We start from the raw sequence: 14,717 nt of genomic DNA on the forward strand, positions 1-14,717 counted from the left end.
CCCTGTTATCCAGACCTAGCCAAACTGTGTAGAATCAGTTCTGTCCTCCTATGGAGCCAGCAGCTAAATTAAGGTGGAGATGACAGATATCTATCATACAAAAAACAACACTGACCATTAATGTACACATAACAGGTTGAATCTCTGTAGTCCAGCACCCTCGGGACCTGATGAGCGCTGAATGAGTGAATTTGCTGGACCAGGGGAGTTTGATATTGTCTAGCAGCATTACCAACACTTCCACTGCTTACTGGGTTCTTCAAAGACGTTTATGAGTAAATTATAGATAAATAACAGCACAGAGAGAGCCAGGACTGGTGGCTGTAAACAAACTTTATGGGACCAAAGGAAACTTGGCCACACCCATGATAAGTGGTCACTGGGCTAACTAAAATCATGCCATGTTACGGATGTTGCTGGACAAGAAAGTGCTGGATAGAGAGGTTCATCCTGTATATTTTACCCATAAGGCTTTTAAAATCATTTGCAAATTTGAAAAATGAAACTGACTTCCACGGTTTTCAATGACAATCATATAGGCCAGAACATGGACATATGTAGCAAGACAGCTTCACTTCCCACTGAAGTGCAACCAACACCAAAAGTGAAACGAGGCAAACACAATCAGTTTAAGACAGGAAATACCAATCTTCAGTTACAAGGCATTTCTTTTCTGTTGCTGAGCCTATCAGCAGTAAAGGGTTCTGCCCTAATCTCTGTTTCTTTATCACCAAAATAATTTTTGTAGGTACAGTGTTGTTGCCTACAGATTATTTCCACTCAAACAAACCACCGGTCTTAGACATTTGTAAGAATGCACTTTTATCATACTTAAGTGCTGGGCTAAATGTGACGAACCACCATCCCTTTAAAAACATCTTTTCTTTTCTGCAGCCAAGTAAACTTGTCACATTTCTGCCTTCTGAAGGATTCCTAAATCATTTTTATAAGAAAACTAGAGCAGGCGTACATAAACAAAAGGGCACGCCATCAACTCTTGCTCAGAGCTTCCAAATTTACCACCCTTGAAAAGTCAACACTTACCCACTACATAGAATTCTTTACGAGTCCCCAGTAGGCCTATCACCCAATCTAAAAATGACATCAGTGCGCTCGATGTGGTAAGAAGACTGAACAAGACCTTAGTTAATTCTCAAAGGGACAGTTCACTTACCCTGTAGTAATCAGTACTGTACACATCTCTGGACATTCCAAAATCTCCAATTTTCACCAGCAAGTTCTCACCAACCAGGCAGTTCCTGGTGGCAAGATCACGATGCACGAAGTGTTGTGAGGCCAAGTAAACCATGCCAGCTGCAATTTGCTGGGCAATGTGAAGCATCTGGGACTGGGTCAGCTCAGCTGGACGGTTACCCTCTGCCATCAGAACTGCATCTGGTCCATGTGCCCTGCAGGAAGCACACAAACATATAAACTGCTAAAGTGACTGTGGAGTTGGCTGTAGGGAAACTGAAAATGTAATAGTGGGTTATTTACAGCTGATGGGCTAAATTCATCTGTGTGGTAAGAATGAATTTGTCTCTGTGTTTTTTTCTTCACTGTTTTCTCTTTCATTCAGAATGAGCAGGAGAGCTGGTTAAATATAATGCTCATGAAAGTAAGGAACTGGGATTAGTAACAACACAGCCCATCCTAATCTGCTACACCCCTCCTGCTCCAGCGCAGGGGCCTTCCCTGAGCAAAGGCTGCCAGCTGCAGTAACTGGATAGCTACAGGAGAACATGAAAGTCCAGATTTATACTTAGGTCTCTAGCGGTGAAAGGTCACTGCGGTAACACTGTCCTGCTTCCTGCTTTTGAAAGCCCAATGCCCCTTACACAGGGAGATGGGCAATGACACACTTTTTTTTTTTTTAATTTAAGGTGAGAGCGTTAATTTTACTCTGGGGAATAGAAAAAGAAATGAAAAAGGAGCTGGTACTCAGCTGGCTCCCCCTCTCCCAGTCCTGAAGCTGGGGCTGTTGAGGTGTCGTATTCAATACCAGCACCAGTACAAAGCCTTTGTTGACTTTCCCACTGGTGGTGAATTCTGACTGATGCACAAGTGACAGGCAACAAGACTCATTCCAGAAAGCTAGGGTTCTTTCACCACTCCTCATTTAGCTTTGAAGTATAGCAGGTCTGTAACAGGGTCAGGCCAGCAGACCCCAGGATGAAGGGGGGAAGGCAGCTCAGGGTCCATCCTGGGCTAAAGGAAGAGCAGAAAGCTCTAATTAAGCTCCCAGGTGGAGGCAACAGGGTGTGGCGGCAGGCAATTAATTAATGAGAGCCAGCTGAGCTGACTGCCAACAGGCTTACAAGCAGCCGAGGCAAACAAAGCGAGGAGGGGAATGAGAGAGGTGGTGGAGGAGTTGAGAGACACTGGCTATGTCTACGCTTGCCCTCTACTTCGAAGGGGGCATGGTAATCAGGGTGAAGGGAGATTACTAGTGAAGGGCTGCGCTGAATTTGCAGCACTTCATTAGGCAAATTCTCCCCCACGACAACTTTGAAGTGTCAAACTTCAAAGTGCCAGCATGCCACGTAGCCCCGGGCACTTGCAAGTAATTTCCCATCAGCCTGATTACCATGCCCCCTTCGAAGTACAGGGCAAGTGTAGACATAGCCATTGTGAGGGAGATAAGGAGAAGCCAAGAGCAGATCAGGAGTCAGGAGAGTGCCTGTAAGAGAGCTGGGAGGGAGGAGTGGTATGGCTCGGCTCCTACACTAGGGCAGTGAAAGAGTATGGAAGGAGACTGGCTACCAACCAGAACAACAGGGGTAGTGGCAGCCCAGACCCAACAGTCTGGGGGCAGAAGGGAGGGACCTGAACCGAGACAAAGGGCACCTTGCCACATGGTCCTTAAAACAAACTGATCAGCCCATGCACATGCCGAAGCTCTTTGAGCAGGGATCATGCCCTTGATAGCTCACTGTGGCACAGCCAAATAGATATACATACACACACTTCACTATAGTAACTAGTGACACTCTTTTAGGGCAAGCCTTACTAGCCACTCCCGAAGAGTGAATTAATGCAAGGCTAAAGAGGTCCCAGATCATTTTTGCCACCTTTAACATGCTTCAACATTCACACTACCCTTCTGCCAACCTGCCCCATTATTTTTATTCCACAGCAGCATCTTCCCTCCACATTTATAGATCTAAACTTCCAAAAAAAAAATAAACTGCAACTCCTCCCCCACTCCTGTGTTTTTTAAAACTATCCTCCCCGACTCATTGATTTGCTTTGCCATAGTTCCCTCTCCTCACCCCAAACAAGTGCTTTGGACCCTTCATTTTCTGATCAATATAGGTTACATTTACCCTTAAATTCATGCTTGGGAGGATGGAATAAAAACTTGGAAAGGGTCTCCAAGTTAATCAAAATCCACAAAGTCAAATTCTGATATTGCCTACAAGAAATATGATGTAAAAATTGCTAGGCAGAAGACATGACAGATCTGAGGGGTTAAATGGAGGGAGTTTCGTCATATCCCTGAGACTGTAGCTGGCACTGTGCAGAAAAGCTAGCTGCATATGTTTTGCCCTGGAGTATGGACAGCCATGCCACTGGTGGTAGTTAAAGAAGTAAAGACAGGGTGTGAAGTCACAGACAAAAACCCAAATATGAATTTGTTTTGAAAATTATGCTACATCTTCACACAGATTTAATAATCCTCCTCACAAAAGAAGCTGCAAGCCTTCACTAAGTTAGAAAACTATTCATCTTTCACCACATATTTCTTTTCTAATTACATTTCTACATATTCATAATGTTCAGCCTATCTTGCTTAGCTTCCTAATTTTCCTCGTTAATCAGGAAATCCTCCTCTCCAGCAATGCACAGCTGTACAAGCCAGTAGCATGGATTCTGTCTGATCTACAACATTCCTCCTATGCCACAATGGGGCACACAGCGAAGTTTTTGACTTTCAAAATTCCATCCTACTCCTAAACGGTGACAGCAAGGCTTTACTTGGTCCTACGTTGGTTAAACTCTAGAGTCATTTTCCCCCAGTGGCCTTGGGTGGCGCTGCAGGGTAAGAAATGGTTGCTTCTTTGCAGGCCGATTACAACTAACCTTTCATCTGCAGTACAAGCTGTAGCAAATGTGAGAAGAATGACAATTTTAAGATCAGATTAAACCAGCTTGTTCCAACGTAATCATTTTATATTCTAAATACCATGTCTTACTAATAAAAAAACCCAATGTAGTACACATAGTATCTGCTAAGATGTAGTACTATATGATATTTCAAAATCAGAGCACAGGTGTTAGCAGAAAAACGTAATCAGAAAATGCATAAACAAACAAACCAACATTTCAAATGATAACTAATAAGAAGCTATAATTCCCGCTTGTTTTAATGCTGAAATGTTACGAACAGCCAGTCAAGACTGGCATCATTTGCAGAGTGCAGGTGACATCAATGGCACAAGAGAAAAGGTTATAGACAGGGTGGGGAGAGGTGACGAAAGGCCATACAGATGAAGCAAGTGGCTTGCATGTCTTCCCCAGAGTAAAAGAAGTCTGCTTGGTAGTTCATATAGCTAGAGTCTCTGACTGTGGAGCAAGGGGCACATACACACTGAGGAAATGCTGCCAGATTTATCAGCATTCTCCCAACAGGGAAATGTGGGCAAGTTGCCGTGGTGTAAGGGTGCAGGGTGATAACAGAGGACAGCTATGCATATGGCACTGGCTTAGTGTAGAACCCTGAGCAGAGGCATAAGGCATAACCAGGAACCCTCACCATCTGGTTGCACAAGGCACTGGAAACCATCAAGAAGACTGCAGAATTTGCTGTCCCCAAAGGAAAATGTTTCTGTGCTGGTTTATTGTTATGCGGGGCAGCAGATACTAGTGCATGGAGTCCACACAAAAGACCAGTGGGTTTTTAGTTATCTACAAATATTTTGGGCCAACATCTGTTAATTTACATAGCAGTCCCACATAGTGAAGAGTTGATTTCAATCTCTGGTACCAAGATGCACATCACTGCATAGCTTTATAAATATGCACACTGTAAGTCAAATCAAGAACTAACAATATTACTGTACCACAGTAGATCATTAGTATCTGGGGAGCCAACAGCCACCCTGGGCTCCTAGACAAGGTGTGGTGGGAAGGCGACAAGCTCCTGGAAGGGGTGGGCCAAGGGAAGTCGGCACTCAGCACCTTCCAAACAAAAGTGCCTTCACCAGCCCTGCCTGGAGCATGCCGTGCAGCACCATTGCCTCCCGCAAACCAGCAGCACTTTGGCAGTGATTTAAAGGGCTTGGGGCTCCAGGTGCTGCTACTACAGGAGCACCGGCTGGAGCCTGAGGCCATTTAAGTCACTGGGCCCTGAGGCAATTGCCTCCTTTGCTCCCCATCATCAGCAGACCTGATTAATCTTACCTAATGCTTCCTTTGTGAAAACACACAAGATTTAGCAATTGGCCTTTAATGGAACAGTCCTTATTCATAAGTTTATTGCGACAGATACAGGGTAAAATCTGCAAAAGCACTGAAATGACTTATGGGACAGATTTTAAAGACATTTAGATGCCAAAGGATGCCTCTTTTAAAGGTTTCAAGGTGCCTATGCACTTGTTCTTCTTGAACCTCATCAGATTTCTTTTTGCCTAATCCTCCAATTTGTCCAGGCCCACACGTACACTAGCAAAGAGCATGTACTGTCAGAAAATCAGGCCCTTTCTGAAAGAAAATGCGTTTTTTTGAATTCCTTTCGAAAGAATGTGGCGCTTCTTCCAGAGGCCCACTTCCTCTCCCAAAGGAGGAAAAGCGCCTTTTTCCAAAACATTCTTTCAGAAAAAACCATATGTAGATGCTCTGAGGGCCCTTGGTTCGAAAGAGCAGTCTTCATTGTGCCGGGTTTTTCAGTCCTTGGCCTGTTCTTTCAATGAGCAGGGGCTGTACAGACACTGTCTTTCAAAAGAGCAGATTGCTCTGCTGAGCCACTTTTTTGAGTGTGGGTGTGCTCTTTCGAAAAAAATATCTTTCATGAGATCACCTTTCAAAAGATCACTGTAGTGTAGACGTGGCCTATATCACTCCTGATCCTATCCCAATCCTGCAGCATATCCACCTCTCCTGCCAGCTTAGTGTCACCTGTGAACTTGCTGTGGATGCAAACCAACCCACCATCCAGATCATGAATGAAGGTGTTGAGTAAAACTGGCCCCAGAACCAACTCCTGTGGTACTCCACTTGATGTTGGTTGCCAACAAGATATCAAGCCGTTGGTCAATACTCATTCAGCCAAATGATTTAGCCAACTTCTTATCCACCTTACAGTCCCTTCATCCAGGCCATACTTCTTTAACTTGCCAACAAGAATACTATGGTAGACCATATCAAAAGCTTTGCTAAAGTCAGGCTGTAACACATCCACTGCTTTTCCCATACCCACAAAGCCAGTTATACCATCATAGAAGGCAATCAAGTTGGTCAGGCATGACTTGCCCTGGGGTGAATTCATGTTGAATGTTCCTGGTCACCCGTGTCTCCTCCAAGTGTTTCAAAATTGATTCTTTGAGCACATACTCCTTGATTTTTCCAGGGACTGGGGTTTCCCCTCCTGTGGGCTATAAAATATTATGGTCTAATATTGGTTGTTGGGTTTAGTGAACTAGTCTTGTGTTATATTGGTAGCCTGCAATATACAGATCAGTCTAGATGATCTGGTGGTCCTTTATGGCCTTAAACTCTATCATTCTATATATTTGAAACACAAACTGTGCTGATGTGTCCTCCCCTCCTTCACCCCTCAATTCTTGATCACAGTCTAGTTAAGAATGAAGGACAACAAAGAGTAACAGAATGACCTTTTCCAATCTTCAGAAACTTAATCAAGCTTAGCATAAGTTAGCCATTTACGGAGAGAGATTCTTGTTTATTAAGAGGATGCTCATATCTCATTGCGAATTCTAGTTTCTGCTTATAAATTTGTTGAGATGCAGAGAGTAGCAGCAGAGTACAAAGTGCGTACTAAAATAATTTAAATGTTAAAATATTTAGTATACTCAGCAAAATAAAGCAAATTGTTTATTGTAACTGTTTCACATTCTCAGTTCTACCAGCCTCTCCTAGGGCCCAGTTTAAATTGGTTATAAACATCTGCAATGCCACTGAAGCTTTTATGTCTGGATTTGAGTTATAACATCTACCCAGGAACACAAACATAAATAATAAATTCCAGGGTTAGGCTGAATGTGTGGATCTAGTTCTAGATTAGGTTTAAATTGGGGGTTGAGATTTGCATTTCAGTTTAAATCAAAGGTAATCTTTAAGATTTGGTTTCTGATTCGATAGCAGCAAATTTTGTGAGCTGTTCCCATGAGATTTCAAGCCCAAAAGATAACTTTCATGGAAAAAAAACCTGCTATAAATGTCCATTATCTTGTAAGAATTCACTTCCATGCTTGGAAGTCTCTTCTAACCAGGAAACAAACCCAAACCCAATTCCTCTAGGTCAAATCTTAAACAGAGCCATAAGATAGGTGTGGACTTGGGAATTAATCATTCATCTTCTAACTCTTGCAATGTTTTTCTGTCTCAGATGTGGATCTGAGGCATCAGTTTTGTCTCATCTTTTATAAATTAAGCAATTACATGTCATGGTTCTCTACCTACACTAGGCTATGTGTACACTTGCCCCCGTCAAAGGGGGCATGGTAATCAGGGTGATGGTAGACTACTAATGAAGTGCTGTGATGCATATGCAGCACTTCATTCAGCAAATTCTCCCTGGGGCCAATTTTGAAGAGTCAAACTTCAAAGTGCTGGCATGCCATGTAGCTGCAGGCACTTCAAAGTGCCTGTGCTATTTTAAAGTGCCTTTCCTCCTCAAAATTCCTGTGCAGAAGAAAAGCTTGTGTAAATGCCCTCCTGCAGCAAAAGCAGCTCTGAAAAATGCTGTAAAAAAAGACAAAACAAAAAACCTCTCAATAAAATAGAGACAGAAAGGGGTTGGGGTTGCAAAACTCAGGTCTGGATCCAAACTCCTCCCAGAGTTCTGGGGTGTTTCCATCTAGGTTTTTCATTTGAACCTCGTACTAGAGAGAAATAAGAAACACAAAGATAAGTTGGATTTTGCCAAACGTCATTAGTCAAGCATTGGATTTGCAAAACCAAAGATGTTTCAGAATCAGATGCCATTTTAGCCAAGCCCTCAAAGTTTTATAAACAAACATCAACTGCCGCATTAGTCGTGGAACACTCTGGCCAAGGAAACAGGGAATTAGGAAAAAATCCATGTGGTACAATGCAAAAAACGTAAGGAAATGATTCAAAGATACTTATAAATACATAAAACATTGGATGAGGCAAGACATAATGACACAAAATAGGATGTAACTGGGTGTTTACAGTTTTTTGTTCTTAAGGTATGTCTACATTGTAAAGAAAAAACCATGGCCCTGGGAGACTTTTATCAGTTGACTCACAGTCACGGGGCATGGGTTCTGAGGGTAAATACAGCAGTGCAGATTTCTTGCTTAGGCTGTACTCCTGGCTCTGAGATACTTCTAATCTCACAAGGTTTAACAAACACTGACTATAATCACCTATGCATAAGGATAAACCTTCATGAATTTACCTGAGGAATTTATTCAGATCTCCGTGCTTCATGTACTCAAAAACCATGATGAGTGGATCACCTTCCACGCACACTCCATAAAACTTTACAATGTGGTCATGCTGGAGGTTAGTCAGCAATTCTGCCTCTCGGTGGAAGTCTTTCCGTGCATTATCACTGGCATCTTTCAGTGTCTAGAGGAGAAAGGGAAGGGGATATGTAAAACATAAAAGCCACTGGGGGAGTGAGGAGGGAAGAGAGATGTGAAATGGGGATAACGTACTATCTCAGAGGCAGGGATATTTTTGGTGTGACTGGTTCTAAATTTCGTATCTAAAGCCAAGTAAAGTGGCTTTATAGCATTTCCTCTGCTATATTTCATCACAGTTGTTTTTATTACAGTAGATCCTCAGAATTAAGAACAACAGAGTTACAAACTAGTACTTGTCTAATTTGGAACCGGAAGTACATAATCAGGAGGCAGCAGAGATCAAAAAAGAAAGTGAATACCATACAGTATCATGTTAACCATAAAATACTAAAGAGCAGGGGTGGGGAAAGGTGTTTTTTCTTTAAACATCATTTGACAATATAAGGAAACTTTCTGTTATTACTTAATAGCATCATTTTTCTATTGCATACTACAATTTAGAAGCTGCATTAAGTCAATGTTCAGCTGTAAACTTTTGAAAGAAAAAACACTGTGTTTTGTTCAGAGTTACAAACACTTCCATTCCTGAGGTGTTCCTAACTCCCAGGTTCTTCTTAATTATTTCTATTGCAGTAACCTGTAGCAATCCCAGTCCTGGCCTAGGATCCCATTGCTAGGTTCTGGACAAACACAAAAACAAAACCACAGTCCCTGCCCCAAAGAGCCTAGCAGTAGACAAATGGCCTGAGTTTCTTTAGAAGTACATCAGTGTAAAACACCAGTCTTGAATTGGGGCCTGTGAATATTGTAAGTTATTGGAAGTAAGAACTGATCCTCCAAAAGCGCTTAGAGGAACTGTAGAGCTACCTCTACATTAGTGAGTTTTGTTGACAAAATGCCAGTATCGTTAACAAAACTCACGGAGCTTCCACGCTAAAAATGCGTTCTGTCAACAGTAACTTGACAGAACACAGCACTTTTGTTGACAGCCATCTGCCTCTCCCCCATGAGGCAAAATGCCTTTCTTGACCAAATATGTCGACAGAATAGCTGTGCAGACACTCTGAGTGGCCCTCTCTTGACCAACAGAGCTTCAGGGTAACCGGGCAGGCCTTTCTGCTGTGCTTCTGGCTGGCCATTCTGCCAAGGGAGCAGCCGAGCAGTCTGTCCGCTCCTTGTCAACACAGCGGATCACTTTTTCAATCCGCTTTGCTGTCTGGCTGCCATCTGCCAGCAGAAGTTTATTCGGAAGATAGCGTCCTACAGTGACTTCTGCTGACAGATTTCTGTAGTGTAGGCATAGCCTAGGTGGTTTAATTAATTGTTTTATTATTATTTTTAATTCTGTTTGGCACCAAAATTAAGTTAAACATTTTTGCAGACATATAGGCACTGAGATCTGCGCAACAGTTAACAAACCAAGATCCCAATCAAGGATTTAGACTTTGAGTTCAGTGGATCTACTTGCCTGCTTAAAGTTAACAGAGACCAAATTTATTTCAACTAAAAAGACGTGAAAGGCTACTACAATACGGACCATGTGGATGCTGGATGTGAAAAGGAAGGCTGGACGACAGCCTGAAATTTCACAAAATTGTGGTTTTATTTCCTCGGAAATCCCATTCTCCTACCTACTCTATGACACCCTCCTGAGAAGAGCACCTCTTAACTTCTTTGTGCTTTCGGAGCTATATCCCTCTCCCACAAGTAATACCAGAAGAGGGTGATGTCACAGTTTTAGGGAAACTGCATCTGTATTTTCCCCTCTGTGGTCCCACAAAGGCACCCACTTAAAAGTTCCTGGTTCCCAGCCATCACATCTCTTTTGTGGCATCCCACATCTCGCTCCCTTCTGATTAGAATTTTTAAGACTTCACAACTCCCTGATCCACACTATGAAAGCCCCAGCAAGCAAGCTGCCTAAAAGGCCAGCACTTGCAATTTGATTTCTTGTCCCAGGGCTATGCAGTATGTACTGCCAGCAGTTACAAGTCACCACACAGCTCCTTCCCTATCAAAACAATAAAAAATGTACATACTTATTGAAAACTTCAGCAGAGATCACCTTGGCTGTAGCACAGGGCTCTGGTAAGTGCTAAGTCATTCAAACTCCACAAAGGGGCTTTCTCCGTGGTCGCAAGTTCATATCAGTTTTTAGATCAGGAACCAGAAACAAAGGTCCTGAATCAGTTTAAGATTGGGCTATTTATCCAAAAGTCCTATTTTTGCCTGTTGGTCTCTAGAGAATCCACTTTGAACTGGAACATATGAGGCCCCATAAAAGGCCTTGTGTTGTTATGCTTTTCTGGAGGCATAACAACCTGAATGATACGAAAACAAAAAAGCAGTCCAGTAACACTTTAAAGACTAACAAAATAATTTATTAGGTGAGCTTTCGTGGGACAGACCCATTTCTTCAGACCACAGCCAGACCAGAACAGACTCAATATTTAAGGCACAGAGAACCAAAAATATTAATTAAGGTTGAAATATATTATCAAGGTGAGCAAATCAGAGAGCAGAGGGGCAGAAGCAGGGAGGGAGTCAAGAATTAGGTAAAGCCCAAGTGTGCATCAGAGCCCCTATAATGACCTAGAAATTTCCCATTCCGGTTCAAACCACGTGTTAATGTGTCGAATTTGAATACAAAAGAGAGTTCAGCAGCCTCTCTTTCCAAACTGCTGTGAAAATTCCTCTTCAGTAAGACACAAACTTTCAGGTCACTAACAGAATGGCCCACTCCATTAAAGCATTGACTGACAGGTTTGTGAATCAGGAGTGTTTTTATGTGTGCTGTATGCCCATTAATTCCTCGTCTAAGAGAGTTTGAGTCTGTCCAATATACAAAGCATCTGGGCATTGTTGGCACATGATGGCATACATGATGTTAGTTGAGGAACATGAGAATGTGCCCGTGATTCTGTGTTAGGTTAGGTCCAGTGATAGTATCTCCAGAATAGATATGTGGACAAAGTTAGGGTTGTCCACAAAGTTGTCCACATATCCAGTCTACAGCAAATAATGGAATTACGGGGGACAAGAGCATCACAAGGTGGTTTCCTCTGAAGTTTTTACATGAAATATAGTTGGTCCCTCATTCAATTAATTGTCAATATAACAGCTCTAGAAAAATAGTTCATTTTAAAAACTGTTTTTGAAAACAAGCACTCAGGAAGACTACTTTAAAAATAAAATGTGGGGTAAATATGTGTTTCCTCACCGCTCCTTTTCCTGAGACGATTGTAAAAATGCTGACAGCTTTGTCGTATCGAGAAGGCATATTGTGTGTTTCAGGAACAATTTTTTTTTATCCCTGAGAAGCAGCAAAATTATCCTATGATGGAGCAGTTGCTATGACAACTGCACATTTTCCATCAAACAGCAGAATGAATTATGGCCTACATCTGGGTAGACTGTTGGTGGTGAGAGTTTCTGCTACCATGAGGGGTTTGCTTGAACTTCTCCCTATCTTGCTTCTCATTTTCCACCATGTAGTACACATAATAACTTCCCTGCATTACAGAGCTGACATTAGCAATGCATGGAGATTCTTGTGGTGAGCCAAAATTAGTAAGCAAATAGAATTTACATATAAACGACAAAGAATGCTATATTTGGCTTATTCTCAGCGTAGAAGGGAAACAAAAGAGTCTTAAAGAAACTGAGATATTTATTATTGTTGTTAGCATTAGAGACAAAAGGGGACAACTGAAATAAGTAGCAAGTTTGCCTGTGAGGACTGAGAAACAGCTCTGGCCCTGCACATACCCCTCCGAACATGGGCTGCTGGCAGAGATGCTCCACAGCAATAGGGAAAGAAAGAATCTCCGCCCAGACAACAAAGTGCTTTTGTGGCTCTTGCAAAAGCCCTATGTCTGCTCCACCCTGAATTATCACAGGTGAGAATCTCTCTAGTCGTTGATCCACTGGCAACACTTTTCCCATCCCCTAGCCCAATCCAAGCCCTCATTCATGAAACAACTTAGAAATTGCCCCTCTGGATCTGTGCTCATGGTGCAGACCTGCTACAAGGACTTCCAGTATCCTCCCCGATCCTCCATCACTATCCAGTGGTGTAATGTATGCCCACAAAAGCAGGGAGAAGGGGGGTTACTCATAAGCAAGGACTGGAGGGGTTGGCTGTCTATATAATCATTATTACTATTAATATTATTAATAGCAAAATTCGATAGGTATCTTTCCTTCACCATGCATTGACCTTTCCCCATGAGATTCTTCTCACTGTTTATTGGGTTCACTCCCCAACTCCCATGCGATGCAAGAAGCCAAGTTGTTTATTTACTGCAAAGTCTGGTGTTATTTCAAAACCTCTCTGAACTGGGTAGTTATGACGAGCTGAAAATCCTCACCTTTCTTTGGTGCTGTGTTTGTGATTCTGTGTATTGTGCAGCTGGATTTTTTCTAAATGGAACAAACATCTACAAGCAAATTGCCACCTACATGATTCAGTCCTGATATCCCGAATAGCAGGCACTTGTCTCATACAATCAGCTACTCCACTTACACACACACGGCCATGCAAGTGCAGCAGGTGACCCTCTAATGCTACCTTTATACTACAAGCTACGGATGTGATCCCCCGGCTCCTGCTCACACTCTCGTTCTAGCTTTCAACGCGCTTGCACAAGAGTAAATAGCAGGATAGCCATGGCAGTGACAGCGGAGGCATAGCTCAGATGCTCCAACTACAAACCCACCTGAGTCTTAGTGAAAGAGCGCACAAGGACATGCACACAAACAGGAATCACATCACTAGCTGAAGCCTAAAATGTAGGTGAGGTGGATATACATTTCTGAGTTCAAGACTCAAAGATCCATCTGTTCAATAACATGAGGTACATCATGCCTATTCCAGCTCCACATGTTCAGTAAGACCAGGAAACAGCTGAAGGCTTGTGCTGCCTGGGAATTCCTTCCATTAGGCTCTGCTGGGGTCTACTGAATCCAAGATTATGCTCACAGATCATAGATCTCATCAGATAAGTCCATGACACTGGCTTATGGAGGGTAGTGCAACCCTAAGTCCTCAGTAATGGTTTGGAGTGACAAAGTGACACAGAAGGGGCAGGTGGCTGTTTCCCCACAAACTCACCAAATGCTCTGGAACTGCTTTGCAGCAAATTGTTCACTCATGTACACAGAGCTTGTACCAGGCTTATGCACCACTGAAATCTAACATAAGTCTTCTGCACATAGGATCCAGCATACGAAAAGAATGTCTGTACACAGTGCACTGTCCAAAAAAACCAAGAGGTCAAAATATATGAAACCTAACTGGCTCAAAAAATAGTATTATTTTCAAATGGAAGGAGCATGGATATATGGGTGCATATATGATTTGATCTACAAACAGATATTTTCTATCAAAACAAAAAGCAGTCAAGCAGCACTTTCAAGACTAGCAAAATAGTTTATTAGGTGAGCTTTCGGGGGATCAGACCCACTTCTTCAGACCATTTTTTCTGGATCTCTTAGCACCAAAATCATTTGCTGAACCAATAACAAACTTTACAATATTTGTCCACCCAAAAGGAAAGTGCTGTATTTTGAATCAGACCCAATTCCTTCCATGAGAAACAAGAAGCTATTTCTTAACATGCATGCATGATATTATTATGGTTGCCCAGCAACCAGCAGAAGGCATGCCAAAGAGCCAGAGGAACTGCCGATGAATGAAAAGGCGCTCTGACAACAATTTTACATAGGCAAGAACGTGCTCATCCCTGGGCCAGCTTGTCCAGCTTCTTTGCTTCCCAAATCTTCCAGAGAGAGACACATTTGTCACCCAAAAGGCACTTCAATTATGATGGCTGAAGCTTTTGCATAGGTACATTTTATTTTGTTCTCAGTCCCAAGGGGGTTTTGCTAGGTTTACTGGTATGATACCCTTCTAAATTATTGACAACTCTGACAGGTAGAAAGACCATAACTGCATTTAGAGCCTAGCCTCAATGGTACATT

At 42.5% G+C, this 14,717-nt stretch overlaps 1 protein-coding gene across 1 annotated transcript in view; it reads right to left on the reverse strand.

Annotated features, from left to right (window-relative positions):
• NTRK2 (neurotrophic receptor tyrosine kinase 2) overlaps positions 1 to 14,717 on the reverse strand; it is a 320,394-nt gene that overhangs the window by 62,639 nt on the left and 243,038 nt on the right. The window contains exons 15-16 of the mRNA XM_074995165.1: positions 8,606 to 8,778; positions 1,175 to 1,409 (exon numbers count right to left, since the gene is read on the reverse strand). Of these exons, the coding sequence (XP_074851266.1) occupies positions 1,175 to 1,409; positions 8,606 to 8,778 (408 nt within the window). The remainder of the gene's footprint in view (positions 1 to 1,174; positions 1,410 to 8,605; positions 8,779 to 14,717) is intronic.

This window comes from Carettochelys insculpta, chromosome 5 (genome assembly GCF_033958435.1).
Source record: "Carettochelys insculpta isolate YL-2023 chromosome 5, ASM3395843v1, whole genome shotgun sequence".
Classification (NCBI taxonomy): Eukaryota; Metazoa; Chordata; order Testudines; family Carettochelyidae; genus Carettochelys; species Carettochelys insculpta.